Source organism: Centroberyx gerrardi, chromosome 15, assembly GCF_048128805.1.
Source record: "Centroberyx gerrardi isolate f3 chromosome 15, fCenGer3.hap1.cur.20231027, whole genome shotgun sequence".
NCBI classification, from domain to species: Eukaryota; Metazoa; Chordata; class Actinopteri; order Beryciformes; family Berycidae; genus Centroberyx; species Centroberyx gerrardi.
The window spans coordinates 15,771,940-15,794,239 of NC_136011.1; the positions used below are offsets into that span (position 1 = coordinate 15,771,940).

The window sequence follows — 22,300 nt, forward strand, 5'->3', positions numbered from 1 at the left end:
CCTCCGGTATATCCACTCCTCTCTCTCTCCTTCACATCTCTCCGTTTCATTTCCCTCTACCAGTGTTGCCTCTGTCAAAGGAATATGGCTCGTTTGTCTTGATAAATTGGAGCCAAGTTTGTCAGCATGCTGCGGGTCATTGTTGAGTCCGCCAGTGGCATCCCCAAGAAGAAACTTGGAAACCCAGATCCAATAGCTGCAGTTGTGTTTAAAGGTGAGACATCCTTGGCTATACGACTCTTTTACTATTTGCGCTCTGTAAATGTTTTCCCGATCAGCCTTCATCATGCACATATTTCTATGCTGAGAGGTGTTTTTTTATTTATTTATCAAACTATCATATTTTCTTTCATCCTCTAACTTTAGGACATCTTTAGTTAAATGTTGCACCGCTTTTGTGTATATATTCCTAAACCCCAGTTTGGCTGCTTTGGCAGTGATTCATACACAAAAGGAAGAACAAATCCTTATAAGGTCAGGAAGCCCCTCTCTGTCCTCAGCAGCAACTATGGGCAGCTGCAGCTATTCTTCTTTTTTTTTTTTTCTTGACAAAAGACATTTTTATGCAAAAAAGTCACTCAGTTGTTTCAGTTGGCCTGCAGTTTGTTAGGTGTTGTTTTCCTTAATTCCTTGTAATTCCTTTACACACACATCTGCATGAGGTTCTTTTGGGACAAAGTAGTTCCTGCTCACAATTATAAAGTAAACTCTCCAAGACCATAGAAATAGCACTGTATTGTTCTGGATTGCCCCTTTAAGATATGAGTACTGGCCGGTAGAATTGGTGCTATTTACATTGCATTTGTGCTTACAGGTGAAAAGAAGAAAACTAAAGCAATTGACAATGACTTGAATCCCGTTTGGAATGAAGTAAGTGGGGAATTATAGTTAACTGTAATCTGACAGAGGGTCATGGTTGGAATAAACACTATAGACATTACATGGATTTGTTTACTGTGAAATGATGACGCATCGTTGAGTTGCTATTATTAGAGTTAAGACTTATTGTCTTAACTGATTGTAACTGTTTTTTACTGTAATTACAGGTGCTTGAATTTGATCTGAAAGGCTGTTCCTTGGATTCTTCCTCATTCATATCTGTGGTTGTGAAAGACTATGAGACGATTGGCAAAGACAAGTATGTATAATGTTAAGCATCTGAAAGAACACTCTTGAAAAGGATGTGTTGTTTTCAACACATCTGTACATCTGTGTTACTTTTCAACATGTTGTGTTGTGCTGAAAAGTTACACGAATGTGCGTTGTCCCAAACCAGACACACAGATGTACTTAAAACGGCACACTGTTTTTAAGAATGAGTTAAAACATGACCCTCCCCCTCGCACATATTATCACAAATTACAGATCATGCAAACACTGACTTCCCTGTGTGGAGGAGATCTCTGAGCGTAACTTGTACAGTTTATTTTACTGCAATTTTCCTGCCATTACTGACTGTGGCACTAGGCGGTCATTACAGAAAAACATCCATGTTAGGTAGGTAGTACAGGTAATGACAGAGGGAAAGTTGACGCCCTCTCAGGGTTTACCTCTTGAGAAGGCAGATTTGTGGTTATAGTCTGTGAAAGTAGCCTATGTGTTTCTCAGCGGTCGTTCGTTTTGTCAGCACAGGTTCATTTTGACACTGCAGGTGCAGTGACTTAATGTGTTAGTTGTGTTGCTTGTTCCTTTTATTTAACAGAACTTTGTAACATTGTTATGAAAAGTGCAAATCTAGCTTTATACTACTCTAATACTACTACTACTACTAACACTACTACTAATTATAATCATATTGTTGAAAAAACTTTTAATTTTTTCTGTGTTTTTGAGTTTGCATGCTCTAACCTCACTAAGCTCCTTTACCACAGCACCTCCCTACCACCATGTTTAGACTTGCTGTGCTATAAGGAGGGGCTGAATCTCCTTCAGTGAATATAATAGCACTCTAGCTTTTACAAGGACTGTTGCCTAAAGAGGAAAGCGTATCTATCCTCTCTAACTTTCCCTTCAAAGTATTCATTGATTAGACTCAGAATATGCCACATAATAGCATGTCTATTTGCCAGTAATATCATGGTGTGTGAGTTTATAAACCAGGCCGCGCTCTCAGTTTTCTCTACCCATGCTCTGGATTGTTGGATTTGCTATTCACCATAAACATGCAACATATGCAACGACTATGATCCGTTGTGTTTCTGCAGTTCAGACAGGGAGGGAGAATTAAAGTCGGCTCTTGTAATAACATTTCCACTGAGTCACCTTAGTGATTGTTGTGTTTAACATATGGGGGGGGTTGGGGGGGGGTTGGTTTGCCAGAGCCAGGCACACTTTTTTTCCACCATGACTGCCTGGTATAACCTAGCAACAAGGGGAAGAGGGAGGGGGGGCAGAGCTGGAGAGCTTGTGCTGGCTTGTCATTGGCAGATGGTGGATGACTGTTAGTAGCTCAGTCTGTGTGGCTGCAAAATGACCTTCATACGTGGTATATGTGCTTAATCTGTTTATAGAGGAATAGCGGCGTGATACTAAAGAGAAAATACCAACTTAAATGGAAATGCAGCCTGAAACAGTATCCCTATGATGTTTGAAATTTCAGGCAACATTTGTGAACAACTCTCCCCTACTTTTACAATCTAGAGAAGGAATGTGACTCAGAAAGCCTGACATTTACTCTGCAAAGCCATCAAGAGAAACCGTCTCAAGATGCTCAGCTGGCAATGGTGACTGCCGACTTTGTGGGCTACGAATTTTTGTTTGAGGCTTTACACCTAAATTTGCTTTTTTTTTTTTTTCAACGCAGGGTAAATGTGGAAGTAGTGGAAAATATATCAGTATGGCAGAAAAATCACCCTCGGTACTGTCACTTTGGTTAAAAGTTGGTTTCTTTTTCATTGTTAGTGGAGCAGCTCCAAATATGTTGCTCAATGACATCACAGACTAGAGTTTTGGGTTTCTGTTTGGGAGATACACTACAAAATGAATCACACAGCGCTGATCAGAGCTTCATGCAAACCAAATGTGGCCTCTGCTGTGGCAGGAAGAGTAAATTGTCACACCAGGAATTTCCTTTCAGTCTGATGCTTCACAGCTGACCCTGCTGTCCAAGGAGCTTTGCACTCCAAGTCCATGTCAAATCACAAATCACAACTGCTGTGTCTGTGTGTGTGTGTGTGTGTGTGTGTGTGCTAGAGAGAGAGCAAGAGGGCGAACGAGCGAGCGTATGATTGTGGATGCTCTTGTATTGCTTTGTGCATTGCTTTCTTAAACCTCGTCTTCACCCTCCCTCTCTAGTCTCTATATCTGTCCACCCCTCAGCTGGCACAGAACGCCCAGCACATGCCTGTGGCGCATGTTAATTGTTTCCACATTTCTGCTTTTTTTTGTCCACTCTTTCATCATCTTATAGGCTTGCCTGTGGAACGTGTGACATTTGATCCCTTGAAATACAAGCTACTGCTACTCCTAAATGGCTCTATTGCCAAAATAGGCAGAGCAAAGCCGATGTTTGTCATTGCAACAGCTTTTTATAGATGAAAATGTTTATCAGGAACCAAGACAGAATTATGTTTTATCACTAATATATTCTCAAGTTCCACTGGAATCCATCCATTAACCACAATAAATCAATAAATTCAGATTATGGCTTGGAAATGTTTCAGTAAATGTATTGATTTCTAACTGTGATTTGCACATTTAGAACACAAGATGTAACGCAATACGGTATGGTTATTAATCACTGTTGCTACATGACTTCTGTTTGGTAAGCAGAGCCATGTAGGCGTTGTTGCTCGGTTTGTCATAATATGTGAAGAAGTGAAACTGGGAAGTGGCTATATGATATCAGAAGTACAATAAACAGAACTAACTGAATCTGAACACCAACAAGATAAATTTATAAAAATAGACACAAAGCCTCACCACAGGTCACCAACTCCCTCCTGTGGGGGAGGTGATGGTTCAGGCTCGTCACAGAGCGTGGAACCAAAGCATCATTCCTGTGATTACTTTTAGATATTCACTATAGTAGATAGTCACTTGTTTCTCTCCAAGTGCACCGACCCCTACCTTGATGTATGGCTAAATACAGGCTCAAGTGCATTTTTGTTAAATGAATAATTATCTGATTGCTTTTCAGGTTCATTGGCTCAGCGAAAATTTCCTTGAGAGACTTGGCCAGCGGTCACACAAAGTCCCTCCCATCCAAGAATGTGCCCTTGGTCAATGAGAAACAACAGGCGATTGGGGTGAATATTATAGATTGATTCCATGCACCTTTTTTTAAAAACATTTGCACACGTGGGTTATACTGATACATCAGTTTTCCAATATTTTGGGCCTTTTATGAAAAATCAGATATCATCCAGTCAGTGTCGTCCACCTGATGGATATGATGCAGTTTGTTTGATTACACATTTATTTTGCAGTTGATCAATTTTATACTGATTGCCAATGGGAAGCCCTTAACCTTCATGTAATTATTATTATATTATTATTGATGTCCTGTGTTTCAATGGAGAATTAGTGTATGATGGTCTAAATACTGTTTCAGAGGCTTTGCCACCCTGTCAAGTATAAAATTCTGGGGAAAACACTGAATATGATTTTTTATTGGGTTTTTTTTGGCCTAGAAAATGGTCAAATTTAATGACATTGGATATCGGCACAAAATATGTATCAGTAGCTTAAGTACAAAAATATTGGGATCTGTACTAGCCTATTGTAGCCTACATAATTTTGTATTAGACATTTAGATACAATGATGCTAATTCTTTTTTTTTTTTTTCGTAGGCAAACATTAATTTGCTCATTGGGTATGAGCCACCTGCCGGCAGCACTCCCAACTTAAATGATCAACCTGAAGGAGTCGTGTCTCATGGAGATGCTGGTGAGCTACATTTAACAAATATTAACAACATATTTAACAAATATGGCGATGAAGTTCCTTTTCCCTTGTAATGAATGACTGCAAAACAGGTTGAGAAATAAGCACCTGCTCTCAGAAGTAAACAATGAATTACAGACATTATAGTACAGCCAAACAATCAGCTTGCTTTAAAAGATTACCACAGATTTTTATTATAACTTAAAAGAATCTACAGTCAACATAAGCCAGTATAAGCCAGAGTATGTTTCTTATTGTGCAGCAAGAATATGCAGATTGTTATTTTATTGTGTTTTTGCATGGCAGGAGGCAGTGAGGAGGGAGAAGAGGGGGAGGAGGACATGGAGGGAGGAGGGGGTCAGGTAGGAAGTCCAGGAGCTGCTGGCACACCAAGCCAGCCTGGGAAGCCCAGCCAGAAGCCCATCCGTCTCAGCCGTAAGAGGCACAGGGCCTTGGCCAACAAGCCGCAGGACTTCCAGGTATTGTATGGAACATTGGGATGGCCTTCGGGAACAAGTTCTGATTACTTTTGGAGCGCACTCCATTCTTTGATAATCACATGTGTCGAGTTAGGAGGAAATTCTTATTGTTTTATGACATGAATGACAGCCAGTGAATCTTAGAGCGACATAGAGACCGCGACTGGGACCACGACTGTCACCGTGACGCTCACCAGTGACAGGGAGGAAAGCCAATAGGGAGTGATTTTGTTAACCTTCCATATTAGAGGATTTCAAGCATCAAATGAGCATCCTTTTGGTCTGGTGTAAAGACAAATACACATATTCACAAGTATTATTTCTATAAGGAATGTATTGACATATTTTCACTCTCATGAAAGGTCCAGAAATGTATATGAGCAGGCTTGGTCCTATACTGAATACATTATCAATAGCGCCCTTTCGTTAATGACACAGATGAACTGTCTCACTTTTGCCTCGCTGTTTCTTGCAATGTCCAGATTCGTATTCGAGTTATTGAGGGTCGACAGCTGCCTGGCAACAACATCAAGCCGGTGGTTAAGGTGAATGTATGTGAACACACCCACAGGACCAGAATCAGAAGAGGGAATAACCCGTTCTTCGATGAGGTAATGAGATCATCGCCACATAAAAATACTGATGTCATGATGCCTTTTACCCTGCTTGACTTTTTTAAACTTCCTCTTATCTTCTGTCTTTGCCTGTTGATGCCCCTCATACCCTCCACCAGCTTCATTAACTTCCCGATGTGTTTCTCTCTCTCCATCCGCAGCAGGGATTTAACAGCGGAGCGCTAACCCAGTATCCTCAGCTTTCTCTCGCATCTAATACTTCTCATCTGCATTTTCCTCTATCTCAGTCCATGCCAAAGCATAAGCATCTCAGCTTAATGAGTTGTAAGTCCTATGATGTTTGTCTTAAGCATTGAGAACCAAGTGTTTTTGTTTAAATCTGTGACATAAAAATGTATCGTATATACAGTGACTACAGAAATAGACATTATCTTAATTATGATTTTTTTTCTGGCCCTCAGATATTTTTCTTCAATGTGAACATGCTTCCCTCAGAGCTGTTTGATGAGAACATATCTGTTCGGGTGAGCACAGATAATTCTTGTTCTTCTAACACACTATCTCAAACTGTGTAGTCACTTGGATAACTTAAACAGACTCTCATCAAAAGGAAAATGGAAGATCCCTTATGTGCTTTTAAACTCAGCAGATCTGCTGAAGTCTTCATGCTATTTTCTGTTGACAGCACCATATCTCTCTCCACTCCCCATGCAGGTTTACGACTCCTTCTCCCTCAGAGCCGACAGCCTAATGGGGGAGTTCAAGGTATGGGCACTCTAGTATGGGCTTTCAAGTACTTATCTCTGATTTATTTATTTCTGTGGAAACATCCAGATTCATCACTCTTTAGTATGGATTCTGTGTAGCTGAATCATGGCACTTTATCACCAGTTGGCTGACAGATTTCATGTTCTCCTTGTTTATCCAGCTGGATGTTGGCTATATCTACGATGAACCTGGTCAGTCTTTCAACATAAAATGCTTACTCTATATAGAAAAGTTAACAACTTTGTCTATCTTATTTTAGGTATTATATTGTGCATGTTTGAGTGTTTATGCTATACCATCTCCAGGCCATGCTGTAATGAGGAAATGGCTTCTCCTGAGTGATCCTGACGACTCCAGCTCCGGGGCGAAGGGTTACCTGAAAGTCAGCATGATTATTGTGGGAACTGGGGATGAGCCACCGGTGCGAATACTTCTTACACACTATCAAACACATCTCTCTTAGATACAGATCACAGATCAATACAGAAAAAGACCATGACAAACTCCTCTCTTCTCCTCTCCTCTCCTCTCCTCTCCTCTCCTCTCCTCTCCTCTCCTCTGTATGCAGACGGAGAAGAGAGACAGAAATGAGGAGCAGGATGACATAGAGAGTAACCTCTTGGTGCCAGCTGGTGTCACGTTGCGATGGGCCACTCTGAACCTCAAAGTCTACCGTGCCGAGGATATGCCTCAAAGTAAGCAACCCATTCACATACACCTGGCAAATCTATTTCAGTCAAATGTCCTTGAGAATCTTCTACATATAAATGATCTTGTGTCGCAGTGGATGATGCGTTCGTTCAGACGGTGAAACAAGTTTTTGGAGGGGACGGTGATAAGAAAAACTTGGTGGATCCATTTTTGGAGATCAGCTTTGCTGGCAAAAAGGTACTTTATGTTCAAGTAGAAGGGAAAAAACAGATTCTTATGTTCTTATTGTGTGCACACACCTATGGATATTATTGATTCCTTGTCCTTGTTTTAGCTGTGCACCAAAATTGTAGAGAAAAATGCAAATCCAGAGTGGAACCAACTAATCAATCTCCAAGTCAAGGTATGAGAGCTACACATTAAGATGCACCTTATGGACTTCGTTCAGCTTTCAGCAGCACTTCATTCAACACCAATTAACACACACCTCTTTCTTATTCTATAGTTTCCCTCCATGTGTGAGCGCATCAAGTTGACTGTTTTTGACTGGTAAGATCTAGACCCATTTATACAGCGGACAGCTGCACAGGTGATAACCAAAATTTGACATCAGCGTTTACTCTTGGCAGGGATCGTCTAACCAAGAATGATGCCATAGGAACAACATTTTTGAATCTGAGCAAAATAGCCTCCTCTGGGGGTGAGATTGAAGGTAATGATGTCATTTGTAATGGATCGATATCACTCAGTGTTTTGTAACATTGCAAAATCACATTCAATCACGTCATTCATTGTGTCTGTCTTTTTCTGTTTGAAACAGACACACCCGCTGAAAACACACTGTCATCTGAATGTAAGAAACAGCTTTAATGTGTTGTTTCAAATAGATACACACAACCTTAGCTGTGTAGCTTACGAAGTTATCCGTTTTTACAGTCCCATGGCAGCGGGACCTGCCAAAAATGTAAAAATCAACAAAGATAACATTGTGACAAACTACACAGTAGATGTTTAGACTTGGGTAGCCAGTGCTGAAAAAATAATAGATAGGAATCTACATGCGGGAGTGTGTACCCTCTCGCTTGTTTTTCCCACTTAGCCCTGCTTCTCCATGCATGTCCATACTCAGACACACATTACTCTTATATAGGTCTAGCAAACATGTTGTAAGTGGGTTTTTAACAGAGTTAACATGCCTATGTGTTACAGTGAGTACTGCAGAGTCCGAGGTTGGGTTTCTCCCAGCCTTTGGGCCCTGCTATGTCAACCTGTACGGGAGTCCCAGAGAATTCTCTGGCCTGCCTGACCCATATGAGGAACTCAACTTTGGCAAGGTAAGCCCACCCTATTAGGTCAATACTGCAATGGTGGCTTGTTATGTCATTATTTGTGCTGTTCACTTGATTTTCTACCTTCATGCGATGTGTTACTGCTTTACGGCGTGTGTACATGGGGTTGTATATTGTATTTGCTGCAGGGTGAAGGGGTCGCCTACAGAGGGAGGGTCCTCATTGAGCTGTCCACTCAGCTGGAGGGGAAAGCTGATAAGAAGGTGGATGACATCTCCAGTGATGACATCCTGGTGGCACAGGTACAGACTGCACTGAATAAACCTTGTGTTACTGTAACTACTGCTGTCTATTTATTCGTTCGTAGTGGTTTAAATTGTACTTATCAGCGCTGTGCACTGGGCAATGCTGTTTTACATGATTCATGCATAAACAAACCATTATGGTACAGTTCTGAGATTTGGAATTCATAAGTTAGCACATTCCTTAATGAAGCTGTTTCCCTGACACTGTTGTTACGGTGTGGGCCTGCCAAAGGGGCTGTCGAGGGGAAATAACAATAGTTCCGTCTCTAACAAAAAAGGTGTGTGGTCAAGAACAGAGAGAGGATACCTTTGACTGAGAGAGAGAGAGAGAAAGAGAGAGAGAGAGAGAGTGCTTACAGGTGTATTAGATGTAACTCACGGCAGACATGACTCCTATCCTATCTTGCTCAAATATAAATATTTCCTCTTGACACATGTCACACCAACACTGCTTCCTTTCCTCCGATGTCATTTCAGTCTCTAACTATGTTTGAGCAGTGCAGATCATGTCAGTGCACAGATAACTGCTGCCTCAGTCAAAGAAAGGGAGAAGGGAAAAGAAAGAAATATGCCCACCGTAACCTAACACTATCGTGACCCTTTTCGTTGAGAGCAGAAATACCAGCGGAGGAGGAAGTACTCCCTCTGCGCTGTGTTCCACAGTGCCTGCATGCTCCAAGAGCCAGGCGAGCCTATCCAGTTTGAGGTCAGCATTGGTAACTACGGCAACAAGCTGGACTCCACCTGCAAGCCCCTGGCATCCACCACCCAGTTCAGCTTTGCTGTGTTTGATGGTGAGAAAACTAACACAGCAGAAGAAGTCAGCATCATTGATATTCAAAGTTTCCATGCTATAATCATTACAGAAACCTGAGGGTGAAGTTCACAGATATTGTAACTGTGTAGAGCAGTGGTTCTCATCCTGGGGGTCGGGACCCCTCAGGGGGTCGTGAGATAGTATTGGCGTGTTGCAAGGTGATTTATGCGATAAGAAAAAAACATATTTCTACTATACAAATTTATTATCTTGTCTATTTTTTCTAATTTTTCTCAAAAAATTGTTTTATTCCTGTGAAATACTAAGTAGTTTTGAGCCTCTAAGCCTCCTCTGATAATGAATCAAATGGAACAACCTGAAAAGGGAAAATCATTCTGTGGCTGAACTACTAACCACTCTGCGTACAGAGCCTGTAACAGGGGTCATGAGCTAAAAAGGTTAAGAACCAACCAACATGGGCAGCAAGTTTAGAGTTATCTCCCTACCTTGTGTTTGATTTGAATGAGTGTTTATTGTATGTCCCACAGGTAATCACTACTATTACCTGCCCTGGGCTGACACTAAGCCTGTAGTGATCCTCACTTCATTCTGGGAAGACATCAGCCACCGCCTGGACTCTGTCAATGTTCTTCTCTTCATCGCTGAGAGACTGGTGAGAACAGGTCGCAGTGACACACTGACCACATTCTGTGGCTCTGTAATGTGTGCATTCATACTGTTCATGTTTCTGCATACAGGACACTGCTCATTAACCTCTTCCTATCTACTTTTGTCATTTATTCCAGGAGTCCCACCTCACCTCTTTAAAAACAGCCATCTTAGCCAAAGTGTCTGAGGCGCGTCTGGCAGAGATTTGGCTCAAACTCATCAACCACATGATTGAGGACCTTAACAGGTAAGACAGGCATGCGCTCACTGGGCTGACTGTATGAGCCCACAGCATGCCTGTGACTTGGAGTTATGCCAAACGTACTAATCTTGTAAAATTATCATAAGAAAACTGTAGTGTGGTCATTCCTGGTTTGTCCAGTACGGTAGCGGGAAGCTGTCTTGGATAGAATTCTGTTCTGGTATGTTTTGTACCTTGTGCTCTCTCCAAAGAAAGTCATCCATCATTACTTTCACTAACAAAAGGTTTTGACAGTTTCCAGCTTCCAGTGCTGGAGGGCCAGCCTAACGTGACTGCACTGGACCTGCAGATAAAGAAACTACGTGATGCTGCCGTGGCCAGCATCCAACAGATGGCCAACCGCATGAAAGAAGAGGCCATAGACGTCAAGGCCACTGTTAGCGACATTGAAGACTGGTTGGACAGTCTCAAGCAGCTGGCGGAGGAGGTCAGGAGCAAAAACAATTCCATGGTTGCATGCAGCTTGGCTCTATACTGTATGGAGCCAAGGTGTAGCAAAAATATGATGTTGTGTGGCTGAAAGAGAATTTTATAGAGTCTAACTATATCATGTCTCTTTTCTGTAACTGGAACGTTATGTGTCTCCCACTCCTGCTCCACCAGCCTCAGAACAGCGTACCAGACGTGATCATCTGGATGCTGAGAGGAGAGAAGCGGGTGGCCTACGCCCGAGTCCCGGCCAACCAGATCCTCTACTCCACCTTCAGTGAGCACGCCTGTGGGAAACACTGCGGGAGGACCCAGACCATCTTCATGCAGGTACAAGACTAGTCCAACACCAGTCAACACTGAATAACACCTTCAAATGATTGATATCACTCAGCAGGTCTCACCATCTCAATTTTTCAAATCATATATTTTATTGTAAAACTTCAGAATGAAATACTTCTCATTTCATTTTTGTTTTGTCAGTACCCCATGGATAAAAACAAAGGTGTGAAGATCCCTGTTCAGCTGCGGGTCAACATGTGGATGGGTCTCTCTACCCATGAGAAGAAGTTCAACAGCTTCTCAGAGGGAAGCTTCAGTGTATTCGCTGAAATGGTAGCTACATCAAACATTGGCCTTTGTGGGGTTTTTTTGTTGGGGCTTTTAGATGCTTTGTGTATTGTAGATTTCCTCCAAACACTCTTGCTTTCCCTCTGCAGTATGAGAACCAGGCCCAGGTGTTTGCGAAGTGGGGAACCACAGGCCTGGTCGGTCGCCATAAGTTCTCCGACGTGACGGGGAAGGTGAAACTAAAACAGGAGCGCTTCATGCCGCCACGTGGATGGGAATGGGAGGACGACTGGTTCGTTGACCCTGAGCGATGGTTAGTATAACATATTTACTTTATCACACATAAGCATGCACGCTCGCACAGTTTGTACGTGATTCATGGCTTGTACGATTTCAAGTGTGAACATCCTGTGCTGAGTGCGGTTCATATTTCAGAACTATCCTGTATTAACAAGCAGAAATCATAAATCAGTGCTTGTGCCAGCCACAGCACAAAGCCATATAACAGGAGCACAATCAGAGGAAATGAACTAGAATTTTGGCGTCCCCCTGTGTTGTGGTTAAATGAAGTCTCCTTCCCTCCCCCTGGTGCCTCCTGCTCCTGATGTGCTTACATTCTCCCACCACAGCTCGTGTAAATACTTTTAGCGCTGTAAAAGCCCGTCTTCCTGAGCTGTTCCGCTCCGTTTGCTGTAGCCCTACATAGCTACTGTCTGAGTCACAAAGGTTCGTTGTGTTTATCTGCAGCCTGCTGACAGAAGCAGATGCGGGGCACACCGAGTTCACAGATGAAGTGTTTCAGAATGAGACGCGTTTCCCTGGTGGGGAGTGGAAGCCTGCCACAGAGCCGTACACAGATGTGGTAAGTCACAGTGGTCTCTCACACACGCACACACACACACATTGACCTGTTTAAAAGACACACACGTGAAATATGTGGGTGTAGATAACCCCAGCACCATTAAATACTCGAGACAGGCAGGTTGTTTTATTGTTGCAATTACATAAATAAACATATGGCTTTTTATGGCTGTGAACGAGTGTGAGTCTTCTTTGGTTGTGATGTTGAGCTGTCTAGTTTGCATTATGTCTGTCTGGTCTCATAATGATGCTTATTTCAATGGATTCAAAGGGGAAAAAACTGTTTTGATTCAAATGTTGAAGCAGGTAATTCTCCAAATGCGTTTTGTCCATCAAGTATAAATGAGTGACGGTGCCTTTGTTATGTAGAATGGAGAAAAGGCTCAGAGCCCAGGAGATTTTGAGTGTCCTCCTGGATGGACCTGGGAGGATGACTGGAGCTTTGACAGCAACAGAGCTGTCGATGAGAGAGGTAGGAAACAAAAACAACAAAAATGTGCAATCTAAATCCTCTATTGATATTACTTATGTGTTTTTTTCAGCATCGAAATACAGTGGATCTAAGTAAGTCTGTGTGTATGTCTGTGTGTCTTTTTGGTACTAGGCTGGGAGTATGGAATCACCATTCCTCCTGATGATAAACCCAAATCCTGGGTAGCAGCGGAGAAGATGTACCATGTCCATCGCAGGAAGAGACTCATAAGACCGAGGAGGAAGATATCTGATACAGCGGCCGCTGCCGAGGTGAGGAGGAGAAAGACGAGAAGTAAGAAGAAGTGGAAGGTTATGTTGGAGTAGAGTTTCTCATTCTTCTCTTCTCCTCGTCTCTTCAACAGCGGCGGGATCCCGGGGAAGGCTGGGAATACTCCTCACTGATTGGCTGGAAGTTCCACAGGAAGGAGCGCACCTCTGACACGTTCCGCCGCCGTCGCTGGAGAAGAAAAATGGCTCCATCAGACCGCATGGGGGCCTCCGCCATCTTCAGACTGGAGGGGGCATTAGTGAGTCGCAATTAGGTCCCTCGAGTAATAATGGCAAATGAATGTGGTTACAAATGCCTTAAGTCCTCTGTGTATTCTACAAATGTCCCACTGAGGCTGTAGTCATGGCAACAGAGTTAAGCTATGCCATCTGAGTCATATCCTCTCATTATTCTCCTCCATCTGCCCGTTCCTGTCAGCTGATTGAGACTGGCACACAACTCAGGAAGTTTGCTTTTGTTCTGCAATTTAAAGCCACACTCTCTCTGCTCAGATTTTCATCAACTATGTGTTTACTGTAATTTTTGCTCAAAAATGTTCCATTAAGCCCTGTGTTTTGTTTACAGGGGGTTGATATTGATGAGAAGGCCAGTAAAACGGATGCAGCCAAACTGTTTGGTGCCAACACACCAACTGTTTCCTGCCACTTCAGCCGTAAGTAGTTATGCCAGATCCATGGTCACTGCTACTGATTAAAGACTCCGGGTTCCCTCATAACACCACTTCCTCTCTGACTGGGCCTAATGCAAGATTACATTAAATCATACTGTTGGTAAACAAGTGATAAATAGGTACACATTCCTAATTAGCAGTGTGTCAGGTATCCGGCAAGATTAGATTGTTGTTAGTGGTGATACATTTTGATCTGAGCTGATAAACATAATCTCCCCTCAGGGTCTTACATTTACCATCTGAGAGTGTACGTGTATCAGGCGAGGAATCTCTGTGCCATGGACAAAGACAGCTTCTCAGGTAAAAATAAAGCAGTGAAATGTGATTCAGTACAATCAACTGCAGTCAAGAGAAACAAATTAAATCTGGTGATGTACAATTTTGCCAGAGGAATAATTACATTCAATATCAGCTCAATCGTTCCAGATCCAACTCTCATTTCATTTCACAATCACATCCCGGTCTTCTGCAGATCCCTATGCCCACGTGTCATTCCTACATGTCAGTAAGACCACTGAAGTCATAAGGACCACTCTGAACCCCACATGGGACCAGAGTCTCATCTTTGATGACATTGAAATCTATGGAGACCCGCAGACCATCGCCCGCAACCCTCCTGATGTGGTCTTGGAGCTGTATGACAGTGATCAAGTGGTATGTTGCTATATATTTGATCACATTTCTAATCCTATCAGAGAGGTAGACGGAACAGGTTTCTGAAAATGCGTTGTGGTTCTCGGTTATGATTGCACTGCTGTACTTTGTGCCCCAGGGTAAAGACGAGCCCATGGGTCGCTGTACCTGCCCTCCAATAGTGAAGCTGAACCCCAGTGTGGCTGTCAGCCCCAAGCTGCTGTGGTTCCCAGTCACCAAAAAGGGCCGCAGTGCTGGAGAAATGCTGGTGGCCGCTGAGCTCCTACTGAAGGACAAGGTAAAGAGGAGACTAGGTTTAGTGGCATGGCAATATAGGGCTTTTGATCCAAGTTGGTGTTGCCAAAGAGCACATTGTGATTCTAAATGTATTGGAAAACAGTGACAAAAGGAGACTAAGAGCTAAAACTAAGCTTCAGACTGAGCCTTAAGTTGAAATTTAGATATAAAACTGTTGTTAGAAGGTGACGCTCTGTTGCTTCGGCCCCCAGGTGACGGAAGGAGATCTGCCCCTGGTCCCTCCCAGGCGGGGGGAGAAGCTCTACATGGTTCCCCAGGGAATCAGGCCTGTGGTGCAGCTTACTGCTATTGAGGTTTGCCATCCAGCCAGTCTGCTACATGCTATAAATGCTCTTCACACACATGGCATGACCAGACAAGACAAGCCCAACCCTAAGATGTCTATTTTGTAGCATTCAGTACAGCGCTCTCTTTTGCCTCTGTAACTCTCTCGTAATCTCTTAATCTTCATAATCTGTTTTCGTGAATGTGTTTATGTGTCTGATCCCAGATCTTGACCTGGGGTTTGAGGAACATGAAGACCTACCAGTTGGCCACAGTTTCTTCCCCCAGTTTGGTGGTGGAGTGTGGAGGCGAGATTATTCAAACCGCTGTCATCAGAAACTTCAAAAAGAACCCCAACTTCCCCGGATCTGTGCTGCTGCTCAAAGTGGTACAAACCCTCAGACTTTTCATTGCCCATACAGTTATTCTATTCCAAATAATATGACACCTTTTACTGTTAGGTATCTAGATTTCCCATATGTCCCTGCACAGGCTGTTCTTTTGCTCTTTACCTAGCTCCTGCCCAAAGAGGAGATGTACACCCCTCCCATAGTGCTGAAGGTAATAGACCATCGACCCTTCGGTAGAAAACCCGTGGTGGGTCAGTGTACCATCGACTGCCTGGAGGAGTTCCGCTGTGACCCATATCGCCTCAACAGTGAAATGGTCATGTCTGCTAAAGGTATACACACTTGATCAATATTTAAACACACAACCATGGACACGCACATAAACACATATACACACACACACCCTGGCTACATACAATATTTATCATATCCTGTTTGTCTCTTTAGTGGCGATGATAGCAGCTGCCCAGGGAGATGTTGTCATAGACATTGAAGAGAGACCCATTCTGAGTGCTGAGGTAAATAATGCTGCAATCACATACATAGTCCAGAGAGACATTTTCACAATTCATTCAATTCTTTTATTGATACATATTCTCTGTTTGCTTCCTTCTATGCAGCTGCATGCAGAAAAGGTGAGATATTTTCTTTCTACGGATTTTAATAGGCAACGTCTCTAAAAATACTAAATCTATCATTGCTTTCCCTCTTGTAGGAGGAGGAGGCAGTAGACTGGTGGAGTAAGTTCTTTGCCTCCCTCGGAGAGCAGGAGAAGTGTGGGCCTTACCTCAAGAAAGGATACGATACCTTACAGGTGAGGACATGTCATCGCACTTCGCCCAAAACACAACAAGTACAGATTCTGCACAGTCCCATGGCGTCCCACACTTGTGGTTTTGCAAGCTACAGCTGGCTAGTTCAAAATGTTATCAAAACACATTGAAAAAGTTGATATACCAGCCATAATTCATGCCAAACAGGGTGAATCATGACCAAAAAGTCCTAGTCATAGTCCTTTTGGTAGATAAGATATGTATTTCCAATAGTATCGACAATAGAGTAGACAGAGGAGTTACTTTTTGAATATGAAATGAGGAATGTGGGCAGGCATGGTGTGATTATTCACAGTTAAGTTAATATTTCACAATAATAGTTTAACTTCCTTTTAGATAATGCTGAATGAACAACAGATGTAATTTGTAGAAAACAATTTTCTCAAGTGCTGGAAACCATGATGAAGTTTGATGATTCTGATTTACTGACCTGTTATGATTCTTGATGAAAAATGGTTTGTGTCAGTACCTTAACCAACTAAAAATTCAGAATTCATGTCACCATGAATCTATGTGTGTGTGTGTGTTATGTGTTTTTCTCAGGTATATAACAGTGAGCTAGAGGAGGTTCCACAGTTCCAGGGCCTGACCGACTTCTGCAGCACCTTCAAACTGCAGCGAGGGAAGACTGAAGATGAGGAAGAGGATCCCTCAGTGGTGGGAGAGTTCAAGGTAAAGAAGAAGAAGACACATTTTGAGGAACTGTCATACAGCGTTTCACTGTACCTGAAATAATGTTGTGTGCAACCGCTGCCATTGTACAACTTCTGTTCCTAGCCTTTGTCTGCCCTCTGGTGGTAATTTTATGAACTTCAGTCAAAATCAGAATTATGTTATTTGTCAAATACAATAGAAGTACAGGAATTTGTCTTGGAGAGATTGGTTCAGGGACACATCAACAACTCAGAAAGTGACATAAGTACATGCTGGCACACATGGTACAGAGAAACAGAACATCACACTCAATGCAAGTCGACAGACACAGCAGCAGGACATTCAGTAGACAGTAGACTATTACAGGTTATACATATTACATCTCTATCTCTCTCATATAGACAATATACAGTACTGTGCAAAACTCTTTTAAACGTTTCTAAATATAAAACAAATTACTACAAAGAGCAGTCGACTGACACACTAATGCAGATGACAAATAAATATCTAAGACAAAATTTGTCTAAAACGTCTATGGTGCCTAAGACCTTTGCACAGTACTGTATATACTAAATATAGTGTCAGTTAGTTAGTCAGTAAGTCAGTTATCCACTCACAGATTAAGGCGACAAGGTTCAGATGGGATAGTTAATATTTGCTGCTTATATTTAGGGAGTTTATTCCTCAGGTGGAGGTTAAATAAGGATTCTGTTTCATCTGCTTTTACCTGAGTTGGGATGTGGACTCCAGCTACATCCTGTGCGAGTAGAACGACTTTTTAGACTAAAATCACTAACCAAAGAAGAATGTGAAGAGGTGTTATATGACTAATGGTACTGACCTGTGACTCTTTGGTTGCATACAGGGCTCATTCAGGATTTACCCTCTGTCTGATGACCCTGGGGTGCCGCCTCCACCCCGCCAGTTCAGAGAGCTTCCTGAGAGCGGGCCTCAGGAGTGTCTGGTCAGAATCTATGTGGTGCGCTGTATTGACCTGCAGCCTAAGGATAACAACGGCATGGTGAGTCTTGTATTAAGCTAAAATCTAACAACCACACAGGTTTAACAGTAAGCAAACTCTATCCACATTCTGATCATAACTATGCCCTAGCCTTCATGAGATTTGTCATGTGTCCAACAGATAAGAAACTCAGATGCTTTCAATATCTCCTTGAAGCTAAGATGCTTTTGATATCTTGTGTTGTATTTTGTGTCATATCTATGTGTTCTATGTGTATGTATGTGTCGTGTCTATGTGTTCCCTTTTCAGTGTGACCCATACGTTAAGATTAGTTTGGGAAAGAAAACAGTGGACGACAGAGATAACTACAAACCAAACACCCTCAATCCAGAGTTTGGGAGGTGAGACAGTGTGTGTGTGCACCTCATAGCATTTTTTGATTGATTTTGTGTGTATGTGTGTGTGCTTTTTTTCTGTTTCTCAGATACATTATTGAGTCCATTTTTGGAGTTTGTGTGGGAAAATAAAACGATGCCTTCCCTTTTTGTCCAGGATGTTTGAGCTGTCCTGCTTCCTGCCTCAAGACAAGGACCTGAAGATCGCTGTGTATGACTACGACTTACTGAGCAGAGATGAAAAAGTGGGTGAGACGGTCATCGACTTGGAGAACAGACTCCTCTCTCGCTTCAGCTCCTACTGTGGCCTTCCACAGACTTACTGCATGTGAGTATCTACTCTGTATCTGTGTGTAGTGCGACTACAGATGCCAGATCTATGTTGATGTATACTGCAAAGTGGGAATGGTAAAATTAGATGTCCAAGATTTCAAAGGTACCGTTTTCTTCCAGCTCAGGGATCAATCAGTGGAGAGACCAGCTGAAGCCTTCTCAGATCCTCCAGAACCTGGCCAAGCTGAGAGGGATCCCTCCTCCACGCATGGAGGCAGACGCCAGCTCACTCTCCTTCTCAGGAAAACAATACAGCCTGCAAGACTTCGGTACTGTCATTTGTCTAATGCACCTACTTATCTTGATTTTATTCATTTGCCATGTCAGATTTTGTTGATTTTGTTTATGTCTCAATATGTCAAAAAATGCTTTGATATAAAGACGCAGCGGATCTGTGTCTATAAATGTGTCATTTAAAGAGAGAGAGGCCCTGCCTTACATAGCATAATATCCTTCATCCTTGTGTGTTTGATGTGCTGTGCTCTGTGCAGAGGCGAACACTGTGCTCCACCAGCATCTGGGCCCGGCCAGAGAGAGGCTGGCCCTGCATGTGCTCAGAAACCAGGGCTTGGTACCAGAGCATGTGGAGACCAGGACCCTGTGCAGCTCCTACCAACCCACCTTGTCCCAGGTCAGACACACAGCAGTACACCTGGATGCACTTTGTAGTAGAAGTAGTAGACTTACAAGTAGAAGAGTTAGGCATATAAACCTCTGTGCAGTTAACATATGAATGACATGGTATGGTGGTTATGCTGAGTATAGAACTCCTTTTTCCCAAATGCAGGGACGAATTCAAATGTGGGTGGACGTTTTCCCCAAGAGCCTGGGCTTGCCTGGACCTCCATGTGAAATCACTCCACGCAAAGCCAAGAGGTAAAGAAACCAACAACAAAATAATGAAGAGATTTTAACATAATGCATTGAAGGATGAAATATAACAGTGTATTTGACACAGGTACTGCTTGCGGGCCGTCGTTTGGAACACGACTGATGTCATTCTGGATGAAACAAGCATCACTGGAGAAAACATGAGTGACATCTATGTCAAAGGGTACGTTACTTTGCCTGTCATTTACCAACTAGAGTAAACACAAGCCTCTCCTGTTTGATTTGTCCTCCATCCATCAGACTGCTGATGTTGACAAAGCTTATTTACACATGCTGTACTTTATTTTACATCTGTTCACCCACTCCACTCATTCACACGTAGCTAGATTGAATAAAAGATGCCTGTGCCATGTTTCCCAGATGGATGCCAGGCATGGAGGATGACAAGCAGAAGACTGACGTCCACTACAGATCCCTGGATGGAGACGGAAATTTCAACTGGAGGTTCATCTTTGGGTTCGACTACCTGCCTGCAGAACAACTGTGTCTTGTCTCCAGGAAAGTGAGTGTGATCATGGAGCGGGGACACAGTGCCAACTGATTCTTGTTTAACACTGTCAAATTTTTGTGGTAATGGTGTAGTGGCACGAGAGGCTCTAAAGGAAGTTTCTTTCTTTTCACAGGCACACTTTTGGAATCTGGACAAAACTGAATTCAGGATTCCCCCTAAGTTGATCATCCAGATATGGGACAATGACAAATTCTCCCTGGATGACTACTTAGGTGAGACGGCACTGCTCTTAACCCCAATTTATGGCATGACCACACAAAGGGAAATCCTTGAAAGAAGAGATTTACTATAATGTGAGCATTGTATCTGAGTTGGGCAGGGCGAAATGGTTGAAATCAATATCATGATAATCGTAAGGATTATTTTCAATATCGATATATATCACAATATGGCTCACATATGCAAAATCACATGTTAAATAATCAAATTAATGTTCATCCCACTGAACCGAATGGTAATGTTAGGTGTGATGTCAAACAAAACTTATTCTTTAAAATATTTCATACCTCATTTTGTCCGAGTTTTTAAATAAAATTTGCTCTTTCATCATTTTAGACAGCATACTTGTGTGTCACGATATCCCAAAATCACCATATCATCACAATATTATTCCACTGAAAGACGATAAAAGATGATATTGAATTATCGCCCAGCCCTAATCTACAGTACAGCTGAAATACAAACATTTACTGTCTATCCATATCTCTGACACAGGTGCGGTGGAGCTGGACCTTCTCAATCTGATTCCTCCTGCTAAGAGCCCAGAAAAGTGCAGTCAGAAGATGCTACCAGGAGCGGCAGGCTCAGCTCTGAACAAAAGGCCGCTGCCCAACTCCCTCTTCTCCCAGAAGTCTGTGCGAGGCTGGTGGCCGTGCATGATCGAGCAGGACGGGAAACATGTGCTTGGGGTACGTTTAAGTCCACAACTCTGTCTCTGGTAAGGTTGTTTTCTATTTTCTAGTTTTCTGTTTGTGATCGTGTTTCAATATTTCACAGGGAAAAGTAGAGATGACCCTGGAAATCGTGGAGGAGAAGGAGCTGGAGGAGAGACCTGCTGGGAAAGGCAGAGATGAGCCCAACATGAATCCCAAACTGGACCCACCCAAGTAAGAAATGTGGAAAATCGTATTCAAAAATATGGTTCTGTTGGCCTATGAATTGTTTATTAATTTGCACAAGTAAACATGAACATTTTCCCTCATTGTTGTTTGTTTCCACTCAACAGTCGCCCTGACACTTCCTTCTTCTGGTTTACGAACCCTTGCAAGACCATGAAGTTCATAGTTTGGCGCAGATTCAAATGGATTTTCATTGGTGTGATCATCCTTCTGCTGGTGATCTTGTTCCTGGGGATCCTGCTCTACTCTCTTCCTGTATGATTACTCATTCAACTGATTATTCCTCCTGCACATTTCACTTTATGCATTTTTAATATCTACTGTATCTTTTGACTATTTCTTTAACTTTGTACAGTAAATCCATTTTATTTACATTATTGTGTAGTCTGATGTCTAATGTCCATTCACTGCCCTTTTTTGAGTTATGCTTTCAAAAATAGTGGTTATGTCATTCAGTAACTTTTAAATTTGTTCTTGTTTCCCCAGAATTACATCTCAATGAAGATTGTGAAGCCGTTCTCATAAGGAGAACTGCAGAGACGCTGTCTGCCTTCCTGCTGCAGGAGCAACACAAGTCCTCTTCACTGTACATAGTCCCACTGGAAATATGCAATTACTTATTCTGCTGACTTTGCCCTCCATAGCAGACTGACTAAATTCTGGATTTTCCCCTCACATAATAATTGCTGTCTGTTTTTATTTGTTGCACTCTCTGTATCACTTGCACTATGGTATCGCACAACTTGTAGCCAATACTTTTACAAGAGTGTCAAGAATCGACATTTTAATAAACTTTGTAACAATCTTATTGTTCCTTTTTTGTATTGTTTTGCGCATGGGTGACTCCAATGTAGCAGTCTGGCAAGCTATCCTAGCAGTAGCAGCTCTTATCTCTACTTGCTCAAAATAGACTGGATGCTATTTTCACTTTACTGCATTAATGATGTAGCAGTTATTACCAAGGAGGTTTTATATTATCGTTATTACAAGAGCAACAACGCCGCAAAGCTCCCGTTGTCTGGATGAAGAGGTTTGCCTTCATAACATGAAACGCCCCGCTGGAAAATTGACCAATCGTTCGATCTTCCTCAAGGTTTGCACGACAG

General features: G+C 42.5%; 1 protein-coding gene across 2 annotated transcripts; it reads left to right on the top strand.

Annotated features, from left to right (window-relative positions):
• The first annotated feature begins 55 nt into the window (after positions 1-55).
• Positions 56-21,992, top strand: myofl (myoferlin like). 2 transcript variants are annotated; one of them, XM_071908182.2, is made up of 54 exons: positions 56-214; positions 815-870; positions 1,047-1,138; positions 4,139-4,247; positions 4,792-4,888; positions 5,192-5,364; positions 5,847-5,975; positions 6,401-6,463; positions 6,654-6,704; positions 6,868-6,898; positions 7,013-7,128; positions 7,276-7,402; positions 7,492-7,595; positions 7,693-7,761; positions 7,864-7,907; positions 7,988-8,070; positions 8,179-8,211; positions 8,568-8,692; positions 8,836-8,949; positions 9,569-9,746; positions 10,258-10,382; positions 10,516-10,625; positions 10,875-11,067; positions 11,244-11,399; positions 11,553-11,684; positions 11,789-11,952; positions 12,387-12,501; positions 12,870-12,972; positions 13,105-13,244; positions 13,337-13,501; positions 13,828-13,915; positions 14,156-14,233; positions 14,406-14,587; positions 14,706-14,864; positions 15,076-15,177; positions 15,375-15,536; positions 15,665-15,830; positions 15,946-16,016; positions 16,119-16,133; positions 16,214-16,312; positions 16,875-17,003; positions 17,851-18,006; positions 18,256-18,347; positions 18,499-18,669; positions 18,795-18,943; positions 19,166-19,305; positions 19,462-19,550; positions 19,633-19,728; positions 19,926-20,067; positions 20,189-20,288; positions 20,791-20,984; positions 21,073-21,182; positions 21,302-21,449; positions 21,681-21,992. In XM_071908182.2, the coding sequence occupies exons 1-54, from the start codon at positions 127-129 to the stop codon at positions 21,717-21,719; spliced, it is 6,162 nt and encodes a 2,053-aa protein (XP_071764283.2). In that variant the 5' UTR covers positions 56-126; the 3' UTR covers positions 21,720-21,992. The 2 variants fall into 2 exon arrangements, with proteins under 2 accessions (XP_071764283.2, XP_071764282.2); XM_071908181.2 differs by having other exon boundaries at positions 15,946-16,133.
• Positions 21,993-22,300: the final 308 nt, after the last annotated feature.